Source organism: Lutra lutra, chromosome 9 (genome assembly GCF_902655055.1).
Source record: "Lutra lutra chromosome 9, mLutLut1.2, whole genome shotgun sequence".
NCBI lineage: Eukaryota > Metazoa > Chordata > Mammalia > Carnivora > Mustelidae > Lutra > Lutra lutra.
In genome coordinates this window covers 115,195,336-115,222,699 of record NC_062286.1, presented here as the reverse complement: position 1 = coordinate 115,222,699, position 27,364 = coordinate 115,195,336, and the positions used below count along the sequence as shown (strand labels likewise).

Below are 27,364 nucleotides of genomic sequence, written 5' to 3'. Positions count from 1 at the left end.
ATGCCAAAGTAGCACATCTTAGGGCAACGTGTTCTGAACCTCTAGGGTTCCCTCCTCTGAAGCTTCCTGGAAATTTCACATCTTAAAAGCTGAGCCTGCGACTATGGAGAGAGAAACAACTTAGTCGCCAAGTGGCGACGGAGCCGTCATCATGGGAGGGAAGGCACAGATTATAATGAGGACAAACAGGGAAGAACAAGTGGAAACACATGTCCCCACGGCTCCTTAGAGCAGCTCCCAGTCCCAGGAGCGGGGCCATCCAGTAATGGGGCTGGGTGCGGCCACCTGGTGCAGGGGATACGCACTATGTATGTGACCTATTGAAAAGGAGTGCTAATAAAGGCAAGATTGAAAAGGCACCCAGAGTGGAAACTTAGGAAGTGGAATAGATCAAGACCCGTGGTCTCCAGCCAACTTTGTGATTCATTAATATGGACAAGTCTTAATAAGAAAAGGAGTGTTTGATTTTGTCGTTGTTGCTGGGTTGTAGCGTGAAGGTAGGGTGTTTCTGTTTGTTCACTTGCTCATTTGTTTTAAGGAGAGACAGGTGAAAGGAAAGTTGCCTACTCCATGATCTTGGGAAAAGCTGTCTACTTCGTGATGCTGACCACTTCCAGGGCCTGGGAATTGGCCCTGGAAATCCTCATTTTAAGGTTACCTGTAAGGCTTGTCTCCAATGGTCTTGAGACCAGTGATCTGGGTCTGCTTTGGTGTGGATTGCATGAACCCAGAAGGATTTTCCTTTTATTTTGATAACAGTGTGAGTGATTAGCAGTAACTCGTAAGTTCTGTCCCAGAGAGGAAACAGCACATGTTTGCTTCCAAAGACTGATGCATGCCCAGTCTCCCGGTTGGAAAGGGGGGCAAAGTTCGCCCGTCAGTGGGGGCCATGTCTCTTTTACCTGTTGGTGATATGCTTCAAGTATACTAGTTATGCTCACAGATAGCTAGTCATGGCATTAACTTGTTCACTTCAGCCCCTGTAATGTTCACTTAACCCACAGGAGTTTGAGAGATGCCCATAGGCATTGGGTACTCACATGCTACTTCCATGTCCCCTATTTGGAATATTCTGGATCTTTATAAGAGCCAAGGACAATGCTTCTGGACATTTAAGTCTGATTGCTTGACAGATGTTTCCTAAAGTCCTTTTTCTGTCCAGATTGTTATGTTCCACTTGCCCTGATGATCAAGGATGATACAGGGTATGAAATCTTAATGAGTACCCCAGAGTTTTTGCAAGGAAGTGGTTTATCTCTGCTGTAAAATGAGTTCCTTGATCTGATTCAGTCCCTAAACGGATGCCAAAATGAGAAACAATCTCAGTTATTAACTTCTTTACCACTCTTGCGGCATGAGCTGGTCTGGTCGGATGGCATCGGTCCACCGCTAAATACAGAGACAATAACCAAACAGTGAGAATAGCCCAAAGCTGAGGGCAAACGTACAAAGTCTATCAGAAGTACAGCAAAGGGTAGCACAGGCCTAGGAGGACTTCCTGGGGCATATTGATTTCTTCCAGAAATTTGGTGAGATTCACAACTAGTTACACAGGAAAATAATTTGGTCAGGAATTTTGTGGATGCCAAGACAAAACCAACTGACTTTTTGTTCTTTAACTATTCCCTGTCTGCCCATATGTCCCATTTGGTGGAAGAAAAGCACAAGCCAAAGGGTTAAAAAAAAAAAAAAGAGAGAGAGAAGAGGAATATATAATCCATTTGATAATTGTTTGGCATCCTTTTGTATGTTACTGTCTTTTTCAGATTGTGGGGTATGTGCCTGCGAGTTGGTAATATTTGTCAAGGACAAACGCAGGTTTGCAAATTGGGTGGAGAGCAGATAAAGGGGTCTGTTTAGGGCTGCATAGTTAGCAGCTCTGTTAGTCCTATCATTTCCTAAAGATATAGCATCGGTTTCCTTAATTTGGGAACAATGAACAAATGAACCATGGTGACTTTAGAAGGGAGGTGAATAGCTTGTAATAGGCCAGCAATTATATGCCCATTAGCAAATGGAGTACCAGCAGAGGTGAAGAATCCAGAGAATTTCCAAATTGTGCCAACAGCATGACAGCCTCCAAAAGCGTATTTGTAGCTTGCCTCAATAGTGGCAGTTTTCCCTGCTGCTAACATGCAAGCTCTAGTAAGAGCCAGGAGTTCAGCAGTATGTGCTGATTTTAACGGGCAAAGAAGACATCTCCACTGTTCATGGCAGGGGAAACTATGGCATAGCCATAGTTATTGTGTCTGCCCAGAAAGATCATTTCTAGGAGCCATCACAAAATAGAAGTCCGTCTGGGTGGTTTTTTTTTTTTAAGATTTTATTTATTTATTTGACAGACAGAGAGAGAAATCACAAGTAGGCAGAGAGGCAGGCAGAGAGAGAGGGGGAAGCATGCTCTCCGCGGAGCAGAGAGTCCGATGCGGGACTCGATCCCAGGACCCTGAGATCATGACCTGAGCTGAAGGCAGAGGCTTAACCCACTGAGCCACCCAGGCGCCCCCATCTGGGTGTTTTAAAGGGATGTCTGAGAGATCCCCTTGGGGATTTGAGACCACGTCTATACCTGAAAGGCAATCATGGGAGTAGAGTGGGCTCTCCATCGTCAGGGGTGGGGGGTCAGGAAGGTAGCTGGATTTCAAGTGTGACAACTGTCTAAGATGATGGAAGGGTTAGTCAAGAGCTTGTACGCAAGTGGTCTGTTGCTGTGTAGAGGGACGCTGGGTTTTATGAACATGAGAGAGCAGACACCACATGGGGAATACAGAGATGCATGTGGAAGCTTAATGTAAGTGAGTTCCTTGGCTTTGTCATTCAAGCTGGCAGAAGCCACTACTGCATGTGAGCATGAAATTATACCTGATACCGCAAGGTCGAACTGGCACGAGAAATAAACCCGTAAGACATATCCAAGAGACACAAGATTGCCCTAAGATGCCGGTAGGAATCCCACGATTTTTATGGCAGTATACATGAAAAGATTTGTTAAAATTCAGCAAGCCAAGAGCTGGGGGTGCTGACGTGTTAGTTCCAAGGCTTCGAAGGAGGCTCTTGTCTGTGAGAGCTGGGATATATGGTATCTAGGAGAAGGGCATACAGATGTTTAATAAGAGTTGCAAAATTAAGGATCCACAGGCAGCCATAGCCAGCTGCCCCTAAAAATTTATGTAACTGCTTTCTCGTTTGGGGGAAAGAAACAGACAAAATTGACAACGCATTTTAGGGTGAGCTTTCGAATGTCCCGACATGAACTCGTGTCCTAAGAAGGTAATAGCTGTTTGCGCCCTTTGAAATCAGGTCTGGGGGCTCTCTGGCCTGGGTCAGCTAGTGCCTTGAGCAGGATGAGGGTCTGTAAGAGCTTAGTTTGATCACAAAGTAAAAGACCATCAACAGAGTGAACAAGTATGGAGCCCCAGGTAAAGGCTATAGAATCCAAGTCTGCTTTAAGTGCTTGGAAAATACTGAGGGAGGCTCGAAATATTTCTGAAGTTTGCAAGTCTGTGTTAATTGTCCCCCTCTGAATGCAGATGCAAAAAGAAATTTGCAAGTCAGGGTACAATGGGATAGAAAAGAAAGCTGAGCAGAGATCAATTACGATAAACCAGACTGTCTCAGCAGGAACGAAGCTAAGAATAATGGCCAGACCTGGGATGGCAGGATGCAGAGGAAGAGCGAAGGTTTATGGCCCTGAGGTCTCATACGAATAGATAGATCTCATTCCAGTCTCAGTCAAATTTACCTTCTTTCTTCGCTGGCAAGATTGGAGTGTTCCAGGGTGAAGAAGTATGGAAAAGTACACCCTGCTAACCAGAGAAAGTCTATTACAGACTTGACTTCTCACTCGGCCAGGCTGGAGAGAGGATCCAGGGGTCTCCCACTTTTCAAGAGTTTGCGTTATACCACTTGGCATTTACGAAAGACCTACATGAGTCCCTGCTTTCGCTAACTGAAATCCCAAGGGGATTTTCATTTTTACGGGGAGAAAGGGCAAAAAGCAAAAACAGCACTCAGTGTTTGTTCTGCAGTGAGCCCTTATGGAGGCCACATGTGCTGCCGGCGCTGAGGGCTGCCTCGCTGAGCTCCTTCCCTGAGACCTACGCTCAGCATCTCAGCATCAAGACACCATAGCTTCTCAGTGGGCCTGTGAACATCCATGCTTTGTCTCAATTTATTCTGTGCATCTGTTAGCAAGATGTGTCGTAAGGTATCAGCAAAGCCGAAGAGAGGTTAATTTGGGGTCTGAGAACACCCAAAAAAATTTTTTTCCATATAAATTGATAGCAATTGCTTTCCTCATTTTCTGCCACTTTGGCTTTCGAAAGACTTCATGGGGACACTCTGCTTATCTATAGTGGGGGAAACCTGTATGGAACTACTGATGGAATCCGTTTTTTTTTCCTTTTCCGGCTTAATGCAATGCACACAGGCTTGGCACTCAATCCAGCTGTTGTGTGTGTGTAGCCCAGGGACTAATCAGGACATCTTTTAAAGACGTTCTCTTGAGGGGCGCCTGATGGCTCAGTCAGTTAAGTATCTGCCTTCAGCTCAGGTCATGATCTCAGGGTCCTGGGATGGAGCCCTGTTGACTCTGCACTCAGCGGGAAGTCTGCTTCTCCCTCTGGTCCCCCTCTTCCTGCTCATCTTTCTCTCTCTCAAATAAATAAATAAAATCTTAAAAAAAAAAAAAAAGACATCCCTTTCAGGGGAATTAAATTCAGAATGAGTTCTAGCAAAGGAAGTAGGAGATTTGGGACTTGGTCTGAGGGAAGGGAGATAAAAATGGCTTTTTCACTACATTTTATAGTGCCATTAAATTTATGTAACATATCTCTCTACTGAAAAGGCTTGCTGGTGAGCAGTTTGAAACTCAAAAGGCGTGGGACGCCTGGGTGGCTCAGTCAGTTAAGCATCTACCTTCAGCTCAGGTCATGATCTCAGGGTCCTGGGATCCAACCTGAGTCGGCTCCCTGCTCAGCAGGGAGTCTGCTTCTCCTTCTCCGTCTGTCCCTCCCCCTCCTTGCGCTCTCTCTCTCTCTCTCTCTCTTTGTCAAATAAATAAAATCTTAAAATAAAAAGAAACTAGAAAGGCATGAATGGTGTTAAGAGAGCTGAAGATATCGGGGCTGGCTGGGACGTGGGCTGGAGACTCAGACAAGCTGGATGGAATCGGAGGGGATGGAGGAGGAAAATCCTCTGAGCAGATGGTGGAGAAAATCACAATGGTGTCAATTAAGAAATCCGGCTCCCCATCCTCTATTTTAGGTTTAATGGTGGGCTCTGGGGAGTGGCCAAAGTTCAGCTGACCCATCATTTGAGGGGAAATTGTGCCTCAGGAGAAAAAAATGAACTTTCTGAGTGTGATGGGGTTTGGGGAAATGGCTTCTTAAGCTTTCCCTTTTTCTTAAGTCCAGCACAATTTTTCTTTTAATGTTTTAGGTTCTTGCAACCTCTGCCATTGTCTGGAGGCAGATAGGGAACGGGCTTCGCATTCTCTCAGTCATTCTTTTGCCCTTTCAAAGAGTCAGGTGGCAAAAAACAAGAATTGTAGCTTTAAAGTCTCTCTCTCTTTTTTTTTTAGGATTTTATTTTTAAGTCATCTCTACCCCCAACATGGGGCTTGAACTCATGACACCGAGATCAAGAGTCAAGCGCTCTACCAATGGAGCAAGCCAGGTGTCCCTAAAGGCTTTTTTCCCCCCACAAGAGCTGGCACAGCTGGTTAAAGAGGAGATCTTGGAGCGCAAGCCTCTTGCACTTCCAGTAAGCGCTCCTCCCAGTGATGGGGAGCAGAGAGAGTATCCTCACGGGTCCTAAGTGAAGGTATCAGAACCCAGAACAAGACAAAAGGAAAAACCTCACCCAGTAATTTTTATATGCACATGGACAGCTTTAGCTGAGTCTTGGGTCCCTCAGAGCATGAGCTGTGGGGTGGGGGACTGTGTGTTGTCTTACAGAGCTCCTGGTCCTACAGAAGTGTCCTTGAGGTTGTCAGGTGACCTAGTGTCCCCCTAACCCATTCTGTGGCCCACTTCTCCTAACAAGGGGGTCTCAGGGTTAGGTGGCCAGTGCTCTAAGTGCTCCTAAATGCTCCACCTGTGCCCACCCATTTGTGACTTTGGATTCTAAGATGTTGCTTAGCAACAGCCTTTACTTCCCTTTCATGTGGACCCACAGCACATTTGTCTAAACAGGTGCTGATCTGGTGAGAACCATGAGCTCCCGGGTCTGTGAGGCTGCTCTAGCCGCAGGCTTATAGGACCTATGCTTGTACCCAGTGGCTTTTCCTTCTTTTTTTTTTTTTTTAAGATTTTATTTATTTGACAAACAGAGATCACAAGTAGGCAGAGAGGCAGGCAGAGAGAGAGGAGGAAGTAAGCTCGCTACTGAGCAGAGAGCCTGACATGGGGCTCGATCCCAGGACCCTGGGATCATGACCTGAGCCAAAGCCGGAGGCTTTAACCCACTGAGCCACCCAGGTGCCCCATGGCTTTTCCTTCTCACGACAAACGACACGAGAGACACAGATGGAGAAAGGCAATGACTCTCTCTGAGGGGAAATGGATCCATAAAACCCATATTTACCAGAGTCACTAAACCCAAGGAACTACTTCCACAAACATTTTCCCTGCTAATCTCAATTCAGAGAGAGACAAAGGACTCTCCCCACTTGGGCTCCACCAGACCCTGAAGACAGAGTGTCTGGGCTGCTGTCAGGGTAAGAATTCTTACCTCTGCTGGCGGTTCATCCTAGGATCTGTCCTCTGCAGCTTCTCTGGCCAGGGAAGTCTATTCTGCCAGCTTGGCCAACTATCGGGGAGGAAAAAATCTTCCTCTGCCCCTCAAGGTTCTTCGGGCTGCTCTATGAATTAAATTGATATGAGACAGATTAACAGAAGAATGTCAATTTAATTACATCCAGGCAGAGAACCCACATGAACTTGAGAGGTTCCAGAGGCAAAATGAGGTATCTGTGTCATTCTGGACTAAGGACTAAAGGGTCTGGGGCTTCAGAGGGAAGGAAGGCCAGGCACGGGAAGAATGGGAAGGGTAAAGGTTTGGTGAGCAGATCTTTGCTGGGCCTTCCAGGAAGAACGGGACAAAAGAAGAACTTGGATCAGACCAAATTGCTGGGATCCTCCCTGTCCACCAAACTTAGTTCATGTCATACTGCCATCGTCTATGGTGATAGCTCCCTTCCTAGAGCAGATCCTCTCTAAAAAAACAAAAAACAAACAAACAAACAAGAAAAAACATTTTAGGCAGTTGGAGAAGGGGGGAAGTCAATGTTTCATCCTGAGTCTTGTGTGCCTTGATCATTTTCAGTTTGAAACCAACCACAGGACAAAGCAGCACATCTTAGGACAATGCATTCTGAAAGGAGTGCCCAGGATCCAATTCTCAGCTCCCAGCCAACGACAAAGGGAGTCATAATAAACAAATCCCTCTGATGCCACACTCAAGAGTGTGTAATGGACTTTCAGACCCTCAGCTAAAACAATGCACACAGTTCTCAGGGTTTCCACAGGACTGACTCAGCATAAGGAGGGCTTTGCTCAGGGTCACAGCCAGTGCCACAGCAGGGGCCAAGACTCAAACCTCCTAACTGGAGTCCAGCACTCCATGCCATACATCCCTCTGCCCTCTGCTCTCTTCTTGGTCATCTGCCGGAGCCAAGAGGGGCCCGTGTTCTGCCTGATGTGGGCACAATGTCACCCTACTCGGACCCACCAGAGAACTCAGTCTTTCCCACCTCACTTGGCCAGCTGATTTCAAATAGGCTCTGGAGTCGCTCACATATGGGTGTGAATCTCCAGCTTGCAAACACTCAAGTTCACCCATTTCTCCTGGCTGCAAGACAGCAATAATAGTACCAGTGTCATGGGATTGCTCTAAAGATGAGAAAATGTAATAGATGTGAAGTGTTTGACCTGCCCACAGTGAGCACCAAATTAATGGTAGTTCATATTCCCATGTATATGGTGACGGATTGATTCACTTACTCAAAAAATACGTGTACTCCTGCCGTGCGCCAAGCCCTCCACTCAGCTCAGAAAAGATGCAAATAGTACACAAACTATATTTTCAAGAGCTCAGTCCCGGGATGGGGGCAGACCTAAGCATAGGAACCAGTGCAGTGAGGAGCATATGGTCATCAGGGTCCCAAAGTATGCCAGGTATGAGATGCTGCAGGAACCAAGAGGACAGACGGAGGATGTTGATTCCTCTTTTCCATCCCGCTGGTCTGTCCAGTCTCACCTTCCTGGAGGCTCAGTCTTCCCACCTTCTCCCTAGAGACCTGATCTTGTCATTGTGGTGCTCGGTCTTCCTTCCCACTCCATCCCTGGGGGAGACCTTGAGCAATATCTGCTTTGTCCTGACTCCTTTGAAGCATTAGGATGTTTTTTTAAACTCCTTTGTCCATCACAGGAAACCCCGGTACTTGTAAATATCCACACTAAGATTTCCTGAAAAATGTGTAAATGACAAACCAGTGAATGCAAAATGCAGATGGCGAGGGTCATCCCCCTACCCTGATCCTTTTCAAACCATTGTAGAATCTGGACCGAGAGAGAGATGGTGACCTACGCCCACCCCCCTGCAGAGACCGTGAGGCTGAACCGGGATGAAACCGTGTCACCATAACTAACTGTGGCTGTCCCCGCTGCCTCTTTAAAAAGAAGTCTCCCCTGGGTCTGGATTTACTCCATTGCAGTCCACATCCATGCACTTCACACGGGTACCACCTCATTTGATTGTTCTCAGCACTTAGGGAGAGGAGAAGGGTAGACACAATGCCCTGGTCTCAGACGGGGCTTCCAAGGCTTTGAGGTTCAGTGATGGCCCTTAGTACCCACTGCTTCAAGCTCCAACCAACTGCAACCTCAACAAGCCAGCCATGATGTCTCCTACCTCTTGTGCAAGCAGAAAACACCAACACTGTGCACATGGAGAAAAAACCACGCCGTTTTCTGCTCCTGGGTTCTGTAGACACACCCTTTTGACCTCCCAGAGGACTCCTTAGCATCAGCTCTGGACAAGGTACTTTGAGAAAAAGCATGACATCATTTTCTAAACTCTACAATCCAGGAATTTCATTTAAAAAAAAAAATCACAAAAGCAAACTGCTGGCATTTCTTAACTCCCTTCTTCTGCCCAGGCTGGTCTTGCACAAGCAGGATGACCTTCCATTGGGTGACAAGTATGTCGTAAGGGAAACGTTTACAGGCACTACAGGCCTGACCTGGTGCCTCGCCCACCTCATTAGAATTCTAATTAGATGTGTAGGAGAGGCTGCTATAAATGGGAAGGGCATCCCCAGCCGTCTCCCCACACCTTCCATCCATCTGTCCGTGCCATTTCCACAGAAGAGGCAGAGGAAGGCGAACATGACGGGTGAGTGCCTGGCATCTTCCCTCCAGGTCCTTGCTGGAAGCCCGAGCTTCCCCTGGGGCCAGCCTGGGAGGCCGCATGTCCGGCTCAGGACACCTGGTCCGTGGGCTCTGAAGGCCAAATCTTAGTACTGAAGGATGGTATTCACGGGCGCCTCTTTCTCAGGGACTGCCTCGTCCCTCCAGGTGATCGCAGGGGTAGAACATGTTTGGAATGTAGTCCTGAGTGATGGGCAGAGATTCCACCCAGCTGGATGTCACGTCCCTTAGACAGGTGGACACGTCTGGCCTTTTCAAGCCGGCTGAGCCCTGCTTCCCCTATTTCTCAGTGCAATTGTTCCAGCTGTCAGTAACGTAGGCAAAGAAAAGCACATCTCAGCGCTACAGGGAGAACGGGAGTGTCGGCGTGTAAGCTGATTTAAAAAAAAATCATTAGCACAGCTGGAATGCTCCTAGGTAAACCACACATCCGGAAGTACCGCAGGCTCTTTGAAAGTGACTCCATGAGCTGAAACACGCCGTGTGGCGTGGTGGAAGGAGCCAATGTGCCTTGAGGCTGTCCCTTTGAGCCTCGCTGGGGAAGGGGGCCAGAAGGAGCTCCGGGGGAGTGCAGGTTCTTTGGCCCTGTGGTCACTGCTAGGGATCCAGGCTCTCCTTAGTCGGTGCCCCTACTGGGCACCATGCTAATTATTGCCTGTCGGGGGTGCTCAGCCTCGTGGGTTGACAGCGACGCCAAACCCAAACAGGGCATGAGTCAAACCTGTAAAATATCGTGAATGGTAGTTTGGACCTCGGGAGGGTTTGCCAAAGAAACCCTTCAGCACGATGCAAACAGGCGAATGCTGGTAATCCCAAAGCCCAGGGCAGGGCGGGTGCAAACACGAGCCCCTCCCCCATTCCCTGTTTCCTCCTATGAACATGCATTCGCTCCAGGTTGTTTGCAAGAGCTCCGGACCCTACAGACTTTAGCATGAGGGGATGTCAGCGTCACCCAGGCCATCTCCCTCCCTCCAGGTGGACAGGCTTGCTGGGGTCACACAGGAAGTTGGGAGCAGAGCCCAGACGAGGTCCCAGCAGTGCCCTTTCCGCTCTGTCCTGTTACCAGAACTCAGAGTTGAGCACGTGTGGCATCTGGGATGCCGGAAAACAGTACTGACCGTGGTTTCTCAGTTGAGCTCTCTGCCCACCTGCCTTTGTGTTCCTTGACATCACCATGTCCCAGGTTCCTGTTTGTAAGATGCAAGGCCTGGAGTAGACAGACTCCGTCCGGGCTCCTTCTAGTACTGACCGCTCTCACCATGGGAGGAAACCAGGGCCAAGGAGCCTGGGCCCTGGCATGTGCTCAGCCCAAGGGCGAGAGCATGACCATCATTCCGCATCCCCTGTGGGGACCCCCTGAATAGCCTGGATGCAGTGAGACCACACCACAGCCACAGGGGAAGTCAGTGAGTCAGTGTCCGTGACTTGTGGAGTCGCTGAACTCTAAGAGCTCAACATCTAAATCAACTAGAGATGTCCTAAGGTCACGACAGAATGTAGACGTGAGCCAGTTAGGGAAAAAAATCAATTTTCAGAAAGGCAGGAGAGAGACGGGTGGATACGTTCTTTCCCCTGGATTTGTCACATTGTCACGCATGCAGTTCCTAGCTCAGCACGAAGTCACTCAGCCAGGCGGTGCTCGGAAGATGTTTCTTGAATGAATGAATTTTACCTGGAGGACACCTAGGGAAAGGAGCCACGGCGGTTGCAGTAGGGGACACAGATCCAGGAACTGTAGTCTCTGCCCTTGGTGAGCTCACAGCCTGATCATTCTTGGAAACAGCAGTTCATAGGCAAGTGACCCGCAAGGTGGATGTTCATTAGGAGTGCATTGAGAATCCAAACCCCGCACTGTGGGGGCTAAGGGGAGGAGGACATGAAGCTCAGCCAGAATCTGGGCTAGTGGAGGCCCCAGGAAGCAGATGGCATTTGATCATGGGCAATGAGTTAGACGTGGTCAGGGGCCCGGGGTGGGGGTGAGGAGTGTTTTGAGCACAGGGAACAGAAAAATTAGTGTGGGTGGGTCGGCAGGTGTGAGCCAGAGACCAGCAGCATCCCGTGCGTGCTGGTTTGAGAGCACCCTATGTCCCGGTCCTAACTTAAGGTTCTAGTTAGAATCAGCAAGGACTCAGGTACTCCACTCCTGGTGGAGAAAGCAGCCGGGCGGTGGCGGGGATGACGGTGGCAGTGTTCTGCACAATGGGGTGCAGGGTCCTAGGGCCCACTGTCATGGGGGGTCCTTATTCCCCACCCCCAAAGCCACTTGGGGGCCCTGGGTCAGAGGCAGAGTCCTCAGGGTCCAAACCTGCAGGAGGCCAGGACCTCTGTTCTGGGGACACCCTGAGGCGGTGAGCTTTTCTTGCCAACTGCTTTACTGGGCAGAGCCCATACCTTCCCGGGACTCGTGCCCGATGTGCAGAGGACCTGTGCTGTTCTGGGCTGTGGGTCAGCCACAACACCTTTTCCCTGGAGCTGGGACACTGACGGCTCTTCATGCAGTGGCAGCAGCCAGGACTTCCTCCTGGGGTCCGGCCCCACGTCTGCAGACCCAGGAGTGTGCAGGGCTCTCTTCACGGGGGCACTGGCTTCCCGTCTCAGCCCCCTGGATAAGGGCAACCCCTAGACTCCCTCTGCAGGCCAATCACCCCTGTGGGCACAGAGGCTCAGGGCTATAGGTGCTCAGTGGGTGAATGAGGATAGCTGCCCCTTCTCTGCCTCAGTCCCCCCACCCCAGTTTCCTGTCACTTGGGGCAGCCCCTGCTCCCCGTCCTCCCAGACCCAGACCTGCCAGCGGCTGCACCCCCGCCGTGAGGGCTGCTCCAGGTTCCACCTTCACCACCCAGGATTCCATGCAGAGGTAGCGTGGGGTTACAAGTGCACATCCACAGATGTGCCCTGGGGGGCTGAATCTCTGCTGGTCTTGACCAGCTGAGTGACCTTGGGTGGGCTGCTTAACCCCACGTCTCAGGTTCCTCATCTCTGAAATGGGGTTGTTTTCGGGCCACCTGGCTGGTTCCAGCGTTTAAGTGTCCGACTCTTCATTTCAGCTCAGGTTATGATCTCAGGGTCATGGGATCGGGGCACACTCAGTGAAATGGGGAGCCTACTTGAAGATTCTTGCTCTCCCTCTGCCCCTCCCCCCCATTCGTGCTATTTCTCGCTCTCTCTAAAATAAATAAATAAATCTAAATAAAATAAAATGGGGCTCTTCTAGTATCCACTTCATAGGCACTCAGGCCCCAAAGCTTATTATGACTTAGAAACCTCTTTCCGGAGCCTTTCATTGCCTTGGGGTCTGGGAAAAAAACAAACAAACAAACAAACAAACAAACCATGAGACGAAGTCCATTTTCTAATCAGGGAGGACCTCCCAGGAACCTCTCCCCCTTCAGGACCCTCTCCCTCCTCCCAGGACCCTCACTGACCCCTCTCAAGTCCCCAGTTCTTGTCTGTGTGCTGTTTTTCTTCACCTCCCACAATCGTCTGTCTCTGCCCTTCTGGGCTGTGCTCCACATGTGGGACAATCGTGCTCCCCAGGCCCGCATGCCGGCCTGGGGTGTGAGTCGAAGGAGGAAATTCTTTTCCCTATCGCTTAGGAGTGGAGGGAACAAGACCCAGGGTTTCTGGCAGGGGCTGAGTGATGGGTTCGGAAGGCGTCTGCCTTCCCTGCTCTTAGCTGAGTTTCCTTCTCTGTGAGCAGGAGCCCGTGACTTCTCCCACTTCCCTCCCAGAGCCGCCGTGTGGCTCAGGCCAGACTGTTGGCGGGAGAGGGTGCTGATAGGTGTGAAATGAGGAAGGGATTCTCAGTCCTGCCTGCCTATTAGAATCACTGGGGTGGGTTAAAACAACTGAAAAATAACAAACCAAAACAAAACAAAACGAAAAACCAACAGGGTTCACCCTATATGCCTGAGACTATTTAATAGAGTCAGTCTGGGAAGGGGCTCAGGCCAAGAGAACTCTCCAGGCGATTCTTCTGGGCAGTCAGGGTGGAGAACCCCGGTTTGGGAGCTTCTGACCTCTCTTTGGAAGTGAACAGGTCAAGGAGTCCTTCTTCCTTCCCCTCCCCCACCCACGTAATGTCAAGGCAGGGAGTCAGCTACGGGTGGCCCTTTCTCTGTGACAGCTTCCTGGTGGCAACTTAGAGTCACGTGAGGTTGGGCAAGGCCAGCCTCCAGTCTGGGCTTGGATCCAGGCTCGGCCTGAGCACGTGCTATTTGGCGAGTGGCATCACCCGAATGAACTCTCAGATCTCTCCTCGAGACGTGGGGATAACGACATCATAGGGTTTTTGTCACTATTGAGGGACAAAATGCAGGGAAGACGCAGCGTGCCTGGCATATCTGAGGTCCTCAAGGGCAGCCCATGGAGAAGCTCAAACCCCCTATCCTTTGTTGTTATTGGCATGATGTGCGGGATCCCAAGGGATTTGTTCCTGTCACCCCCACCTCCGGGGACCCAGGCGTTAGTGATGGGATCCAGATAATAACCCTACCAGGGAGGCTGTTCCGGTCTCACTGTCCCCTTCTATAGATGGAGAAAGCAGCACCCAGAGAGGTGGCGACCTCACCCAAGACCCCTCACCCCTTCGGACCTCCAGTCCAGGGCTCATTCCACATGACCCCAGGGGGCCTCGCCAGCCCCTTGCTCAGCTGCCAATGCAACCCCATCCTACCCACCATCTGGATGCCAAGAAACTCTTCGGGGATCGAACATGTCTGAACGTAGGGCAAGAACATAGGGAAATGGCCCAAGGTCAAGAGAGCTGAGAATTGAGAGGAAAGCCCTGTGTGCCTAGGGCTGATGGGGGGCTGGCCAGGAGCTAGGGGTGTCCCATGTGCCTGGAGGGGAGCAGTGGGGAGAGAAGGGGGTGTTGGGAAAGGCTCACAGACCCTCAATGACCAGGATTCCAGACCTGGTTTCTGGGCCATGCTCTGCTTCTCAGCTACTCCGTAAGCCTTCCAGAGGCTCAGTGCTCTTCCTGTAATATGGGAGTATTGGATTATATCACTGTTTCTCCAGCTGCCAGTTGTCACTCGTTAGAAGATTGTAAAATCAGTTTAGTGGATTGTGACCAGCAATCAAAAAAGAAAAGAGAATAAGTAGAAGTAGAAGAGAAAATATCAGTACATTGTACAAAGTAAGGGTTAGTATTGTTTTGTGAAACTCTGTATTTGTTATAGACCTGTGTATTTAAACACTCTAATTTCTTCATGTGGTTTCTGACAAAACGCTTGAAGACACTCGGCTAGACGATTTTTAGTGTATCTATCAGCCCTAATTAGCTCTAGAAACCCATAAGATAAAAATCTGTCTTTGTCTAGAGAGGAGGCATGGAAAATAGGGTCTAGGCAGGGAGGGAAGACCCAGCCACTGGAGCATTAGTTGTCATGTTGGACCACCTGCCGGCACCTGGATGGTGCGGTCCTCCTGCGAACAGGACGTGCAAACCCCAGGCACACACCAGGCACCCCCTGTCTGCTGCTGTCCTGTCTGCAGCCAGTGATTCAGTTATAAAGCCAGGCTGATAAAGATTGAGACAGCGGACTCGTGACACAGTCTCGGATATGTTCTGGGCTTCTCATGTTATCTCTGTCAAACATGGACCACAGAACAAGTGGGTGGGAGTTACATTTCAGGAATACGTGATTAGGTTTGGTTATGAATGACACTGAACTCCCGAATAGCAATGGCTTAGAGAAACAAGACAGAAGTCTGCTTCTTTCTTAGATGGTAAGTCTAGATGTGGGCCGTTCTGGGCTGGTCAGGCAGGTGCACCGTGTCCAGGGGCCTGACTCTGCCATCCCCAAGGTAATGGCCCTGCATGGTCTCAGATGGCCTCTGTCCACATCACACCCATACTCCAGGTAAGAGGATGGAAGAAGGGGGAGGTAAACAGATTAAGCGGATTTGCCAACCATTTTTAAAAAGAAGTTTCCTCAAAAGAATTGAGAACAGATATTCGAACAAATACTTGCATAAGAACACTCCTAACAACACTCTCCACCAGGGTGAAAAGGTAGAAACAACTCAAATGTCTCTCAGTGGATGAATGGGTAAACAAAATAGGCCACAGCCCTATCACAGAATATTATGCAGCCATAAGCAGAAATGAACTCCTGATAGATGCTATCACATGGATGAACCTTGAAAACATGATGCTAAGCAAAAGAAACCAACCCTGAAGGCACCAGAGTGGTTCCTTCCATATGAGATGTCCAGAATAGGCAGATCCGTGGAAACGGAAAGCAGGTGCAGGGTTGCCAAGGGGGAATGGGGAATGACTGCTAATGCGGGTGATGAGCAGACCTAAAACAAGACCATGGCGATGGTTTTACATTGTGAACGTACCACACGCCACTGAATTGTACACTTTAAAGTGGTTAAAATGATAAATTGTATGTGCTGTGAATTTTAGCTCAATTAAGGAAAAATAAAAAGAGGTTCCGGGCACTCTATACCTCCTGCCTATAGGTCATTGGCTGGAACTCATTGACATGACCACCCCCCGCCCCCGGCTGCAGGGGAGCCTGGGAAATGTAGTGCCCAATTATATGGGAGATTTTATTACCAAGAAAGGAGGGGGCAAGGGAATATCGGGGTAGATGTTTAGTAATCTCTGCCACATTGGGACTGCTGGTGGGACAGATATGCTCAGGGAAAAGAATTGGAGAAATTGCCCCAGGCCTGACCCTGGAGCTAAGCAGTAACTTGAGGAGGTGGCATGGAAACGTGAGAACACTGGGATGAGAGTCCAGAGACGTCCAGAGACGTTCCACTGCGGGTAAGACACCCTCTGGGCCACCATGTGCTCACATCCAGAATCAGGATGTGAGTATATGATCTATCTCCAAGGTTCCTTTCCCTCTGATGTTTTTTAAGAGTATATGCTCATAAGTCAATTGTAGGAGTCATGCAACTCTCCCTTCCTCCCTTCCTTCCATCCAGACTGAGGCAGAATATAGTCCTGAGGCTCCAAAATGTCCATGAGGTTGTAAACTCGAGAAGAACCTTACTTCTCCTGTCCTCCCCCACTCCCTGCCCATCCCTACTTATCCCTTCCCTTACACTCGGACAGAGGGGGCTGTGGTTAGTGTTATGTCAAGAGGTGGAGGGTGGGGAGAGCAAAGGAAACTAGGAAATCCACAGACAGGAACATCAGATCCTTGATTTGGGGCTTGTAGAACCAATCCTGGGGTTCAGAGATAGGACAGTGGCTGAAGAGGACAGCTGTGGATGGAGAAAGTTTTCTGAAATTACACCAGGGACTTATGAGCATGCTCTCAACCTGCCCATCCCACTTGGGGATGCAGGGACAGGCTGCTCCCCTTTGATCCACGTCCCATGTAAAATGAATGCCCTTTTGGAACACGTTTCTCTTCCAGGGGCTCCCTCTCTCCTCCTTGTCTGAATACAAATGGCAGCAGGGAGGATAATGCATAGTGAGGTCCACTCACCATGTGGGTAACTTCTGGACTGAAGGTCCTACATGAGTCCCCTTTCCAGGCAGAGAACTGGGGACTACAGCAAGTGCCAGTAAGACCTGGGTTCGGAACCTGGCTCAGCCAGTTACGAGGTATACGACCTCAGCTAAGACATTGATTCCTCCTGAGAATCAGTTTCCAGTTTGTATAAGGATTCCAGGCACTATGTATGCAAAGCGCTTCATATATTGTTAATAGCAGTTGACATGCAGTAGACTGATGTCAAAGGCGAGACCTGGGTTCTCCTCACTTCCCAGCTCAGAGAAGCTTCGTGTATCCCACAAACGCCCTCATGGGGAACTTGGCTCCTTCATGCCAGGGCTGATGCTTGGGGTCAGAAAATGCAGAGATGACCATCACAGTCCGTCTGAGCAAGGCCTCACCTACTGGGTCATGTGCAGTCCTCATCTCCTTCCAGGGGCTCAGCCTTTTGGAAAGAAAGGGAGAAGCCCCTACTGGGGACTCAGCATAGCGTTTGGTGGACCAAAGAGGGAGGTGGGTTTGTAGGAGGAGAGGCAGACGCCAGCTACAGACATGGAAACTGGCTTTCCTTACCCCTGTGCTTGGCAGAGGGCTATCTGGGGACATACCTTCCATTCTCAAAAAAAGTTCATGGTCTAAAGTAGTGAGCTTCACATAGGGAAGAAAGCCTTGCTTTTGGATTTGGGAAGGGGGTGAGGAATCTCTGGAGACTCAGACAATCTGAGACTACATGTTCCTTAGAGCTCTTCTTTTTTCTAAAACAAGACAGAGAGTTAACGCTACCAGATCACAACTGGCAGGGATGTGCAGTAGGTAGTGAGCAAGTTGGTAGGAAACAGGGGTTTTAAAGGATGGGACCTTTGCCCTAGAAAGACCAAGCAGCTAACAAGCTAGCTCTACACAAGTCATGTGGAGCTTGGTTTGTCTGTTTATATGGGCGTGTATAGAGTGTCTCAGGTCTGGGCTGTCACCATTCAATATTTATGTAGAGGAAAGTTCATCTTTCTGCTCTCCCTCTGCCCTTCCCTTTATTCAATATATACTTGTTGATTACATGAATGTTTTCATTACCCTGAGCTTGTGCAAAAGCTTATCACTTTATTCTTTCAATGTTTATCTGTTGAATGAATGAATGGCAGATGAGAATGAATGAATGAATGAATGAATCTTTCGTACACTGAGCCAGTGGCAAGATCATTTCCTGAACCCCCTCTCCAGCACCAGTCTTTGGCTCACCATCCCAGACAGTCTACATTTCACTTAAGAGAGTATCTCTGAGGAGCCTCTGCCCATCTCCCTGGCTGCTTGGATGGGAGTCCCCAGCCCCTGGCATGCCCTGGAGCCCCACTCTCTCCACCTCACCTTTCTCTTGCGCGCAGAGCCTCTGCACTAGCCAAACAACACACCTGCTTGTCCTGCCTTGGGATTCTTTCCCTATCCTTTGGGATGCAGCCTGCTGATCTCTTCAAGACCCAGCATTTTCAATGAAACTTTTTCTGATCCCTACAACTGAAAGGGATTCTTTTCTGGTTGCATTTCCTTGACACCTTTCACTGGGGGACAGTGGACTTACCCACATTACATCATTCATTCCCACTTGTGCTTGCCTTATTCATGGCTGAAGCTCTTTGAGGGTTAAAACCACTCTTCATACATTTTTACACTTCCCACATTGCGTCTAATGTAGTGTCCTACAAATAAGAGATTAACTCTCTACGTATTTATTGAACGAATGCCCCATACTCACCTTTCCTTATGGACTAAATTTTGAGCTGTAGACATGGTGGTCATCACATGATGAGTCTCTATTTGTTCATGTATTCTTTCATTCATTGGTCTATCTACTTGTCTGAACACAATCGAGCAATGTGTTAGGCACCAGAATATGAGGATCAAGAAGGCACATTCTGATGGAGACAGAGAGACACATTAAAAAAAAAAAAAAAAAGAGTTGTGCCCAGCACTGGGACGTGTCACCACATTCCAATCACGAAGCTAGAAACCAGCTGGCTTTGCAGAGGAATGGGTGATAGACCATCTCAAATGCAACTTGAAGGAATAACATTTCTCGGAAGGTTTAACTAAGCTACCCTCCTTATACATCATGGCCTCTGTCCTAGACCCTTCTCAGTTTAGCTCCACAATCATATAAGATGAATCTGGGACTGGGGAGGAGGGTTCGAGGTGTTTGTCCTCGGGGTCTTATCCAGAGCTCTCACGAGGCTTTGGCTGGTTCCTGTATACCGCTCTTGCCAGTGAGCATTTGAAAGTCCCCTCCAGGCCAGTGATCATCCGATCTCTAGGCCTAGAAATGCTCCTTGGGATCATGCCATCCTCCCCAGCCAGCAGCTGAGGCCCACCCAACATCCAGGGGGTGCACATCTAGAGAAAGTAAGGAATACACGAGTAAAGGTTTGCTGGATGTTGGAGGGGTAAGAAACACTTGGTGTCCAGGAAGGTGCAAAGGGAAAAAGCAAGCAAGCTTTTCCCTTGGTGGGTGATGGATTTGGGAGACATAGCCTCCTGCCGGGTCTGTCTGAGCACTGCCCCCCCTCCCAGTAATGATGCTGGGGCAACAGAATGTGCTGACACAGAGCTGGTTGCATGGTTCTCCTGGCTGGTTGGGTGAAGCTATGCTGAGCACGTGGCCTTAGGGCCTTAAGGGCCAAGTAACAGGTGACCAAGAGGAGGGGAAGAGAGTCTCAGTGGTAGTGTGTGCAGAGGATGAGCTGCCTGGAAGGGCAGTATGGGGAATAGGTTATGGAGTGCTTGCTATGCTCAGTCAAGGTCTCTGAGTGGTAACATGCTTCTTCCCAGAAGTCTGGCTCTTCCCCAACGAGCCCCACCCAAAAGCTGTCCTTTGGGTAATGTCCACCTTTCCCCGCACCCCTCCCTTGCCTTCCAGGACCTCAGGTCCCTCTTCCGTCTTACAGCTTTAGGACCACAGAATGTCAACTGGCAGGGGACCTCCAACCGGCAGGCGCATCACACAGACAGGTTCTCCAGCCGGGAGCTCATCTTACGGAGAGGCCAACCCTTCAGTTTCTCATTGAACTTGAACCGAAATCTTGGCAATGGAGAAAGCCTGGCTTTCATTACCTCCACAGGTATCTTCTCACCACTCCCCCAAGACACACCTGAGCAGCCCTTGGGGCTGTGCCTCCACAGGGCAGTTTTGTGACATTGGGACCACTGGGCTCTGGGCTCCAACCCAGCCCTTCCATGGACTTGGTGTGACCTTGGGCGAATTTCTGCCTGTCGATGAGCCTGAGAGTCCTACTCTTTGAGTCCAGAGAGATTTGGCCTACCTGGTCTCTCCAGTTGCTTCCAAGGTCATCATGTTGTGCTTCTGTGGATGATGTCCCCCCCAGAGCGCCCCTGCAGTTTTACTGGAATCTGATCTTTCTCCAAGGTTGACTGGCACTCCCTCTTTCCCATTGTCCTCTGTCTTCTTTTATAGGGCCTTACCCCTCCGAGTCGGCCAGGACAAAGGCTATATTTCCACTCTCCAATGGGACAAGTCGTGGGGGCTGGAGTGCCCAGCTTATGTCCAAACAAGACAACATTCTGACCATCTCCATCTCCAGTCCTGTCAACGCACCCGTAGGATGGTACACACTGAGCACTCAGATCTCCTCCCAGGGCAAAGACTTCGTTCTGAAACTCGGGACGTTCATATTGCTCTTTAACCCCTGGTTGCCAGGTAGGGACCAAACCAACCACACTCATACCCCTCAGCTAAGCAGTACCGATGGAAAGGAGCTGGGAGAAGGATTTGTCCAGGCTCAAGTTTGATTAGGGGAAGTTCGTGGGCTATGGAAAGGGTATAGACACCAGGAGTCAGAAGCCATAGATCTGAGTCCCAGCTCTGCATCTTAACCAGCTCTGTAAGTCTGGGCAGTCACTCTGTCCTTCTGAGCTTCATAATCTTTACCATTAAATGGAAACTCTGCTGTTTACTCTGGGGCTATTGTGGTGATCTCATGAGCTTTTACGAAGTGCGTAATGGGGTATAACTATAAGGGACAATGACCACAGTACAATTCTACGGCATGGAGACAGCTTCCTCCCTTAAGGAGCAAGTATCTCCTTCCTAGGGTCTCATTTTCAGACCCTCAGGTCATCCCGGCTTCTCTTTCAAGTTCATAGTTGCCACAATATGAGTTGGAAGCATTAGAGTTCAAGGCTTCATTCCTTAATGGAGGTTGAGGGAAGGGCTATAGGTGTGGTTTGCTCAAGCCGCTAAGCCGGTACTCCAGAATGGGAGGAGGACTGGTCTCTAGGGTCCTCTGTAAGATTCTAGTTCGTGACATCTGATTCTTGTATCAAACAGAGGATGGTGTCTTTATGAGTAACCACGCCGAGAGAGAGGAGTATGTTCAGGAAGATGCCGGCATCATCTACGTGGGGAGCACGAATCGAATCGGCATGGTTGGCTGGAACTTTGGACAGGTAAAGGCATCATAAGGAGGCTGGGGCTGCTGTTCCTATAACCCAGGAAGCTCTGTGGCTCTCCCTGCAGGGAGGTGAAAGTTCCCAACTCTATTGCCTGCCCTTCTATACATTCACTTGCTTATTCAGAAGACATTTGCTGAGCACCTGCTATGCGCCCAGCCTCAGCTGCACACTTCTGCACACAGAAGACGGATAAGACACATTTTCCCTCTTTGAGGGGCTCACCCTCTCGTGGGCAAAACAAATAACATAGCTAAATCAATACAATGAGGTTTTACTGGTGCCATAATTCACAGATGAGGATAAGGCCAAAAGAGGCACTTGGAATAATAGTGTACTTTCTGTTATTCATCCCATGTAAGAGTACGACAGAACGTCCTTGGTGGGAGGATTTGGCCTCTCAAAGCCATAGCCTCTTGGTCGTTTGTTACTGTGATGCACACCCCTCCCCCATCTGAGTCCACAGAGGTCCTAGAAAACATTCAGGGATTTCCTCCACCTCTCCTTCTTTCCAGCATATAGATGAAGACATGAGAGTGGGTGGGGTGCCTTGCCTATCCAGGAGGTGTGGACAGGGCATGGGCCTCCAGTTCCCATTCTGCAGTCAACCATGGCAAGTCAGCTGTTTTTTTATATATGGGAGTTTGGGGGCCAAGTTTCATTGAAAGGAAGAAAAAAGGGAAAAAATGCATTAGGGCATGCAATGTACCTCACGGTGGAAGGGAGGCTGATTTTGATGGCATGGTCTGGAAAAGCCTCTCTGAGGAAGAAACATTTAATCAGAAACCTGAAGGAGGCAAGGAAGTTAGATAGATGTCTTGGGGAAAAGCACTGGAGGCTGAAGGAATAGCATACACAAAGACCCTGAGGCAAGAGAAACACGGCCTTCTTCATTTGAGAAGCAGACACTAAAAATAAGTTTTATTTTGGGAAAACTGCTTCAAAATCTCCTTTTAGTGGGATATTTTATCTTTATGATGGTTTCCCAGAAGCCTAAATAATAGGCTCAAGATCACAGAGCCAGATGGAAACTTTGAGATGAGATTGGCCTGATCCTTTGTTTATACATATAGCCAGGCCCAGGCAGGCTAAGTGATTTGCTCCCAAGACCATGACAGTAAGGGAGTCTTATTTTAGGGACCTCAGCATGAGGCCTGGTGGATAGCCTGGATAGGCTGGGTTTGTAGTTTAGAGTCTGGGCGAGGCAGCTACTCCTTGGGAACTCTCTGTCCCCAAGGCCACAGAGTAGAAGGCCCCGGGGTTATTCCTGTGGTTCGCAGCCGCATAGCTCCCGTACCCTTAATTAGCCAACACTCCTTGTCATTTCTTTCATCATCGCATATGTCCCATTTTGAACAGTTCGAAGATGGCATTCTGAACATTTGCCTCTCAATCCTGGATCACAGCCTGAACTTCCGCCGTGACCCTGCTACCGACGTGGCCCGCAGAAGTGACCCCAAGTACGTCGGACGAGTGCTCAGTGCAATGGTGAGTGATAGGAAAACCATAACAACCAGTTGTCGCCATAGATCGGACTCAGCATTGGGTTAGGTATGTCATGTCCTTTCATGGAAGCCTCAGAAAATAGAGTTGGTGGCCATGACCGTCCCACTTTGCACACACAGAGCACGAGGCTCCTCTAAATTAAAGGACTTACCTCAGACACATGGGTCTGCCCAGCTCCAAGGTCCTGCCCTCTCTATCTTGAGGCCTTTCTCAGACATAAAGGGAACTTGCCCTTCTGGGGTCCACCAGGCTAGGAGGCCACAAAGCTGAAACTCTGCTCCATCACTGGACCTCCTGGGGAAGAGGGTAAGCTCCCAAGTGAGCCCCAGGTATTAGCCTCCCTTGCTTTGATCCCTCCCCTCGACAGCAACGTGGCTCAGGTTTTAGCCGGGGCAGCAGCACTCAACATCTGGATGGGGAAACCCAAGCAGATAAAGGGACTGGTCAGCTGTAACCACAGCCTCTGAGCCAAACCAGAACAAGTCCTCCAACTGCCTGTCCGGGGCTCAGTCCTTCCACATGAGACCTGCCCTCTCCCCAAACACACACACACACACACACACGCACACACACACGCTGGGGCCTGGAAGAGTCTCCCTCGCTACTCAGTGTGTGGACAAGGCCTCCCTCAGAAGGGTCCAAACGTGGTCTCCACCTGCTCAAAAGTTATAAACGGAAATGCCAAAAGTCGAAGGGTTCTTGAAGTTTAAGCCTCTGAAACTCATGGCCCGGAAGTGTCTTAACTTTTTTGTTGTCATTAGTGGCCTAGGCCTTTCTCCGTCTCTTTCCCTTTCAAGTTGGAGAGTTATCTGAATTCACGAACTAGTTAGGTTGCTAGACATCAGAGCAATCTTCCGGCTGCTGAATAAGCAGGGGGCTTCCTGCGAGAGCGGAGGCGGACACCACGTTGGCAGGAAGGGAGTAAGGGGAGCCCCAGGGCATGTGGAACCGCGGATGCAACGGGCAAGGGAACCAGGGACTTGGGGCCTGGGCTGACCCTTGGAAACGGAGTGGCCTGGGAAGGGCGGGAGGGAGCTGAAGCTGAGGTTAAGGGAGGCTGAGCCTCATGGGCCTGGGAGAGGGTGGGGGAGGCCAGCTGGCTCCATCAGCTGCTGACTCACTCTGACCCTGCAGACAAACCACGTTATCTCAGTGCCAAGTTCCTCAGCGACACCTCCCTGCCCGCTCTCTAAGCCTCCTGCTCGGGCTGGGCCTTGAGCTAATTATGGCCTGTACCAGGCTTTGAAAGGCTCAGCTTTCAGCCAGAGATGACCCTGCTGATTACCACTTTGGTGGCTGGAGCACCTGTGACTCAGGAGATGGGATGGGCTACAAAATCTTCCCTCTCGGAGAAGGCCTGTCTTGCCTGATCCTGCGATTAGAGCCCAGGCCTTGCTGGAAGTGGGGGGAGGAGCGCACTCTTGTTGCAGAGGGGCTGGGGAAGGCTGGCCTGGCCTGTGCTGGCCAAGGATCCTTCTATGTCCAGACTCTGTTCTCATTGGCCTTGCCACCTGTGGAGCCAAACAAAGGCAGGGAATGGGGCTCAAGGCCTCTCACTGGAGGGTTGGGATCAATGCTGGTCCAAGTTTCCTAAACTCTGAACGCTCGGCTCCTGGAAGCTCATTTGTTTCTAACTTTCCCTGTATGGGAAGGAAGGTGAAGAGCAAAGGCCCAGAGAGGTGAACTGACCTGCCCACCATCACCCAGCTGACGAGCAGCAGAACCTCGTTTAAGTTCTCGTTTCTCACTTAGAACCTCGTTTCTCCTTTCTTTCCCTTTTCACTTTTTATTGTGGCAAAGCTCAGACCTTCACACAAATAGAGGAAACGGTAAAACGAACTCCCGGCTACCCGCCACCAGCTTTTGTGGTCCCCTCCTCAAGGCCAGTGTGGTTTCAGGTCTGACCCACTCCTTTACAGAGTAGTTGATAAATCCCAGGCACGATATCATTTCACCTGTACATATTACAATATGTGTCTCTAAAAGACAATGCCACTCAGGTCTCCTGATTCCTAACCCGGGGCTCTGTTCACACTGCATCCTGCCTGTGCTGCTTATACAGGAATCAGGCCTTCCGTTGAATGAATGAGTGAGGGAGAGAGGGAGAGAATGAATGAATGAATGAAAAGCAACATTCCATCTTTATGCATTCCAAGAAGTTAGCCGCTGAAGTTCTAAAGCACCTTTTTAGAGAAAACCAGTACCCCCAAATTGAGTTTTAGAACATGGGCTTCCAAGTCAGACATCAGCGACCCCCCATGAGTCCTGGCAAGAAACCATGGGCAGGCTGGCGTCTGGACCCTGCCTAGCCACTGAACAAGCCATGCAGCCTCAGGTTATCCCATGAGCCTGCTCACAGGATTGATAGATGGGTTAGGGGCAGTTGGTCACGGCCCATTAAACAAAACACTTCTAAACTAATGAAGTGTTCCAGACCCTAAGAGGATCTTTGTTACAATGATCATCCCCAAATCACCCAGGAAGACACAGAAAATCCACTTGACATCTCCCTGGCTTCCTTCCTCATCTCCCTGCCTTGTCCCCTGAACTCACCGCTGATGCGTCTGGGGCTCCCCCTACCCAGGTCAACGGCAATGATGACAACGGCGTGATCTCCGGGAATTGGAGTGGCAACTACACGGGGGGTCTGGACCCACGGAACTGGAATGGCAGTGTGGAGATCCTCAAGGAGTGGAAAAAATCGGGCTTCAGACCCGTCCGATACGGCCAGTGCTGGGTCTTTGCTGGGACCCTCAACACAGGTACTCGGGGTCGGTGGGCAACCATGGGGAGGCAGAGGGTCGGGGGCGGGGCGTGGCCAAGGTGTCATTTCCACTGCAGCCCGGGTCCTCATACCGCTCCTTGACTTGCAGTGCTGAGGTGTTTTGGGATTCCCTCCCGAGTGGTCACCAACTTCAACTCAGCCCATGACACAGACCGAAACCTCAGTGTGGACGTGTACTATGACCCCTACGGGAGGCCCATAGAGAAAGGCAGTGATAGCGTGTGGTGAGTAGCTGACCTGTTCTGAACACCGAACCTGAGTGGCTTCTTACCCCCACCTCTCCCCAAGGTCCTGCCACCCGGCTCCACACAGGAGCAGGGAGGCAAGTAACACGTGAGCACAAGCTTTCGAGTGGGAATGTTGGCAGTGCTGATGAGCCCTCTCGTAAGATCCAAAACAATGCTCCCTAGAGCTCTGTGAAGTCGGGGGGTCCCCGTCTTGCTTTCGGATGAAGGGTCCAATACCCGTGAAAAATAGTGGTTCACGGGCTTGGTGCAACTGGCCTGATTTTAGAGAGTCCACTAGACCCTAAGCTACTTTAGAAGCTTTTGAAACTCTTGATTTGCCAGTACCAAAAGTCAATTGATCTTATTTCCGGCAACCCCTATGACTTATAGATTTGCTTAAAGGAAAGCAGTACGTTTTCTCTTATGCATGTGTAGTTTCTATGCACCTTGATTTGATAGAGTAAGAAGTCCGTTTATTCTGGATTTCAACTGAAAATAAGAAGCTCTGAACATAATTGAACATATTGAACATATATACATGTATATACATATATATGTATATGTAATTGAACATCTATATTTCTAACCATAAATATGGCACGTGCCCTTGTATCTTTATACCCATATATGTATGTAACATCTAATGGGTGGCAACTGAAAGTTGGTTGTATAAAACTTAGAGACACGTATCTATAACTTCATATAGTAGTATATATACGTACAATAAATATCATTACATCTATTTGAGATCATACTATATGCCAAGTCATTACCAAGTGGTAACTGAAAATAATTATGTCTGTATCTGCATGTACACACAGATAACTATGTGCCTATATATGCAGAGAAATTCTTGCCTATGTCACTGATCTATTGTTTTTAATCCATTTCCAAGGATATCCCCTCTCCCACCCCATATACACACAATCACTCACATGCATATGGGGCAAAATAACCTGATCGCAGATGCCATCTTATTTCCAGATGCTCAATTTCTGAGATGGTCTGTGTAAAATAGTTCCTAGTACTTAAAATTCCCAGGATAAGGAGGTCCAACTTTTCTGCGATGTGCTTAGAGTAACCAATGGAATATAGTCAAAGGAAAAGAAAGATGAACGGGAAAAGTGTGAAAACAAGTCAACAACAACCCCACACCAGCACTGGGACTGAGTAAGATAAATGTCCCCTCACCTCCGAGGGAGAATAAGGCTTACATAATTCACCTAAGGTCACATGGCTTCTAGGGTGTGATGAGGAAGAGAAGGCTTATTTCGGTATGTTCTTTCCTGATCTGCACACATACAACTTACTGTCTAAATGACATTGCTGAGTTAGCAAGATATTGTTTCCCAGCTACTCATGAATGAGTATTTTTTTTTCTCCTCCCTAGTTTTTTCATCTGTTGTTGTGTCCCATATCTCATTGCAACCTGTTTTCCCCACTGGGGCAATGCCATTCCTGGCCTCGGTTTCCTTCGCAAGAGGAGATGATTGG

At 49.3% G+C, this 27,364-nt stretch overlaps 1 protein-coding gene and 1 long non-coding RNA gene across 4 annotated transcripts in view; one reads left to right on the top strand and one right to left on the bottom strand.

Annotated features, from left to right (window-relative positions):
* Positions 1–395: 395 nt before the first annotated feature.
* On the bottom strand, positions 396–6,097 carry LOC125109109 (uncharacterized). Of its 3 annotated transcripts, none has more exons than XR_007130119.1 (3): positions 5,863–6,097; positions 1,041–1,182; positions 396–658 (listed from the first exon to the last, which is right to left on the bottom strand). It is a non-coding gene; the product is annotated as an uncharacterized LOC125109109 (long non-coding RNA). The 3 variants fall into 3 exon arrangements; XR_007130117.1 differs by lacking the exons at positions 396–658; positions 1,041–1,182 and adding exons at positions 2,960–3,083; positions 3,649–3,803; XR_007130118.1 differs by lacking the exons at positions 396–658; positions 1,041–1,182 and adding exons at positions 2,960–3,083; positions 3,743–3,803.
* Positions 6,098–9,352: 3,255 nt separating this feature from the next.
* The window catches only part of TGM3 (transglutaminase 3), a 38,948-nt gene continuing 20,936 nt past the window's right edge, over positions 9,353–27,364 (top strand). The window contains exons 1-7 of the mRNA XM_047745646.1: positions 9,353–9,396; positions 19,831–20,004; positions 20,358–20,600; positions 21,231–21,349; positions 22,712–22,840; positions 25,443–25,620; positions 25,732–25,867. Of these exons, the coding sequence (XP_047601602.1) occupies positions 9,390–9,396; positions 19,831–20,004; positions 20,358–20,600; positions 21,231–21,349; positions 22,712–22,840; positions 25,443–25,620; positions 25,732–25,867 (986 nt within the window). The 5' untranslated portion in view covers positions 9,353–9,389. The remainder of the gene's footprint in view (positions 9,397–19,830; positions 20,005–20,357; positions 20,601–21,230; positions 21,350–22,711; positions 22,841–25,442; positions 25,621–25,731; positions 25,868–27,364) is intronic.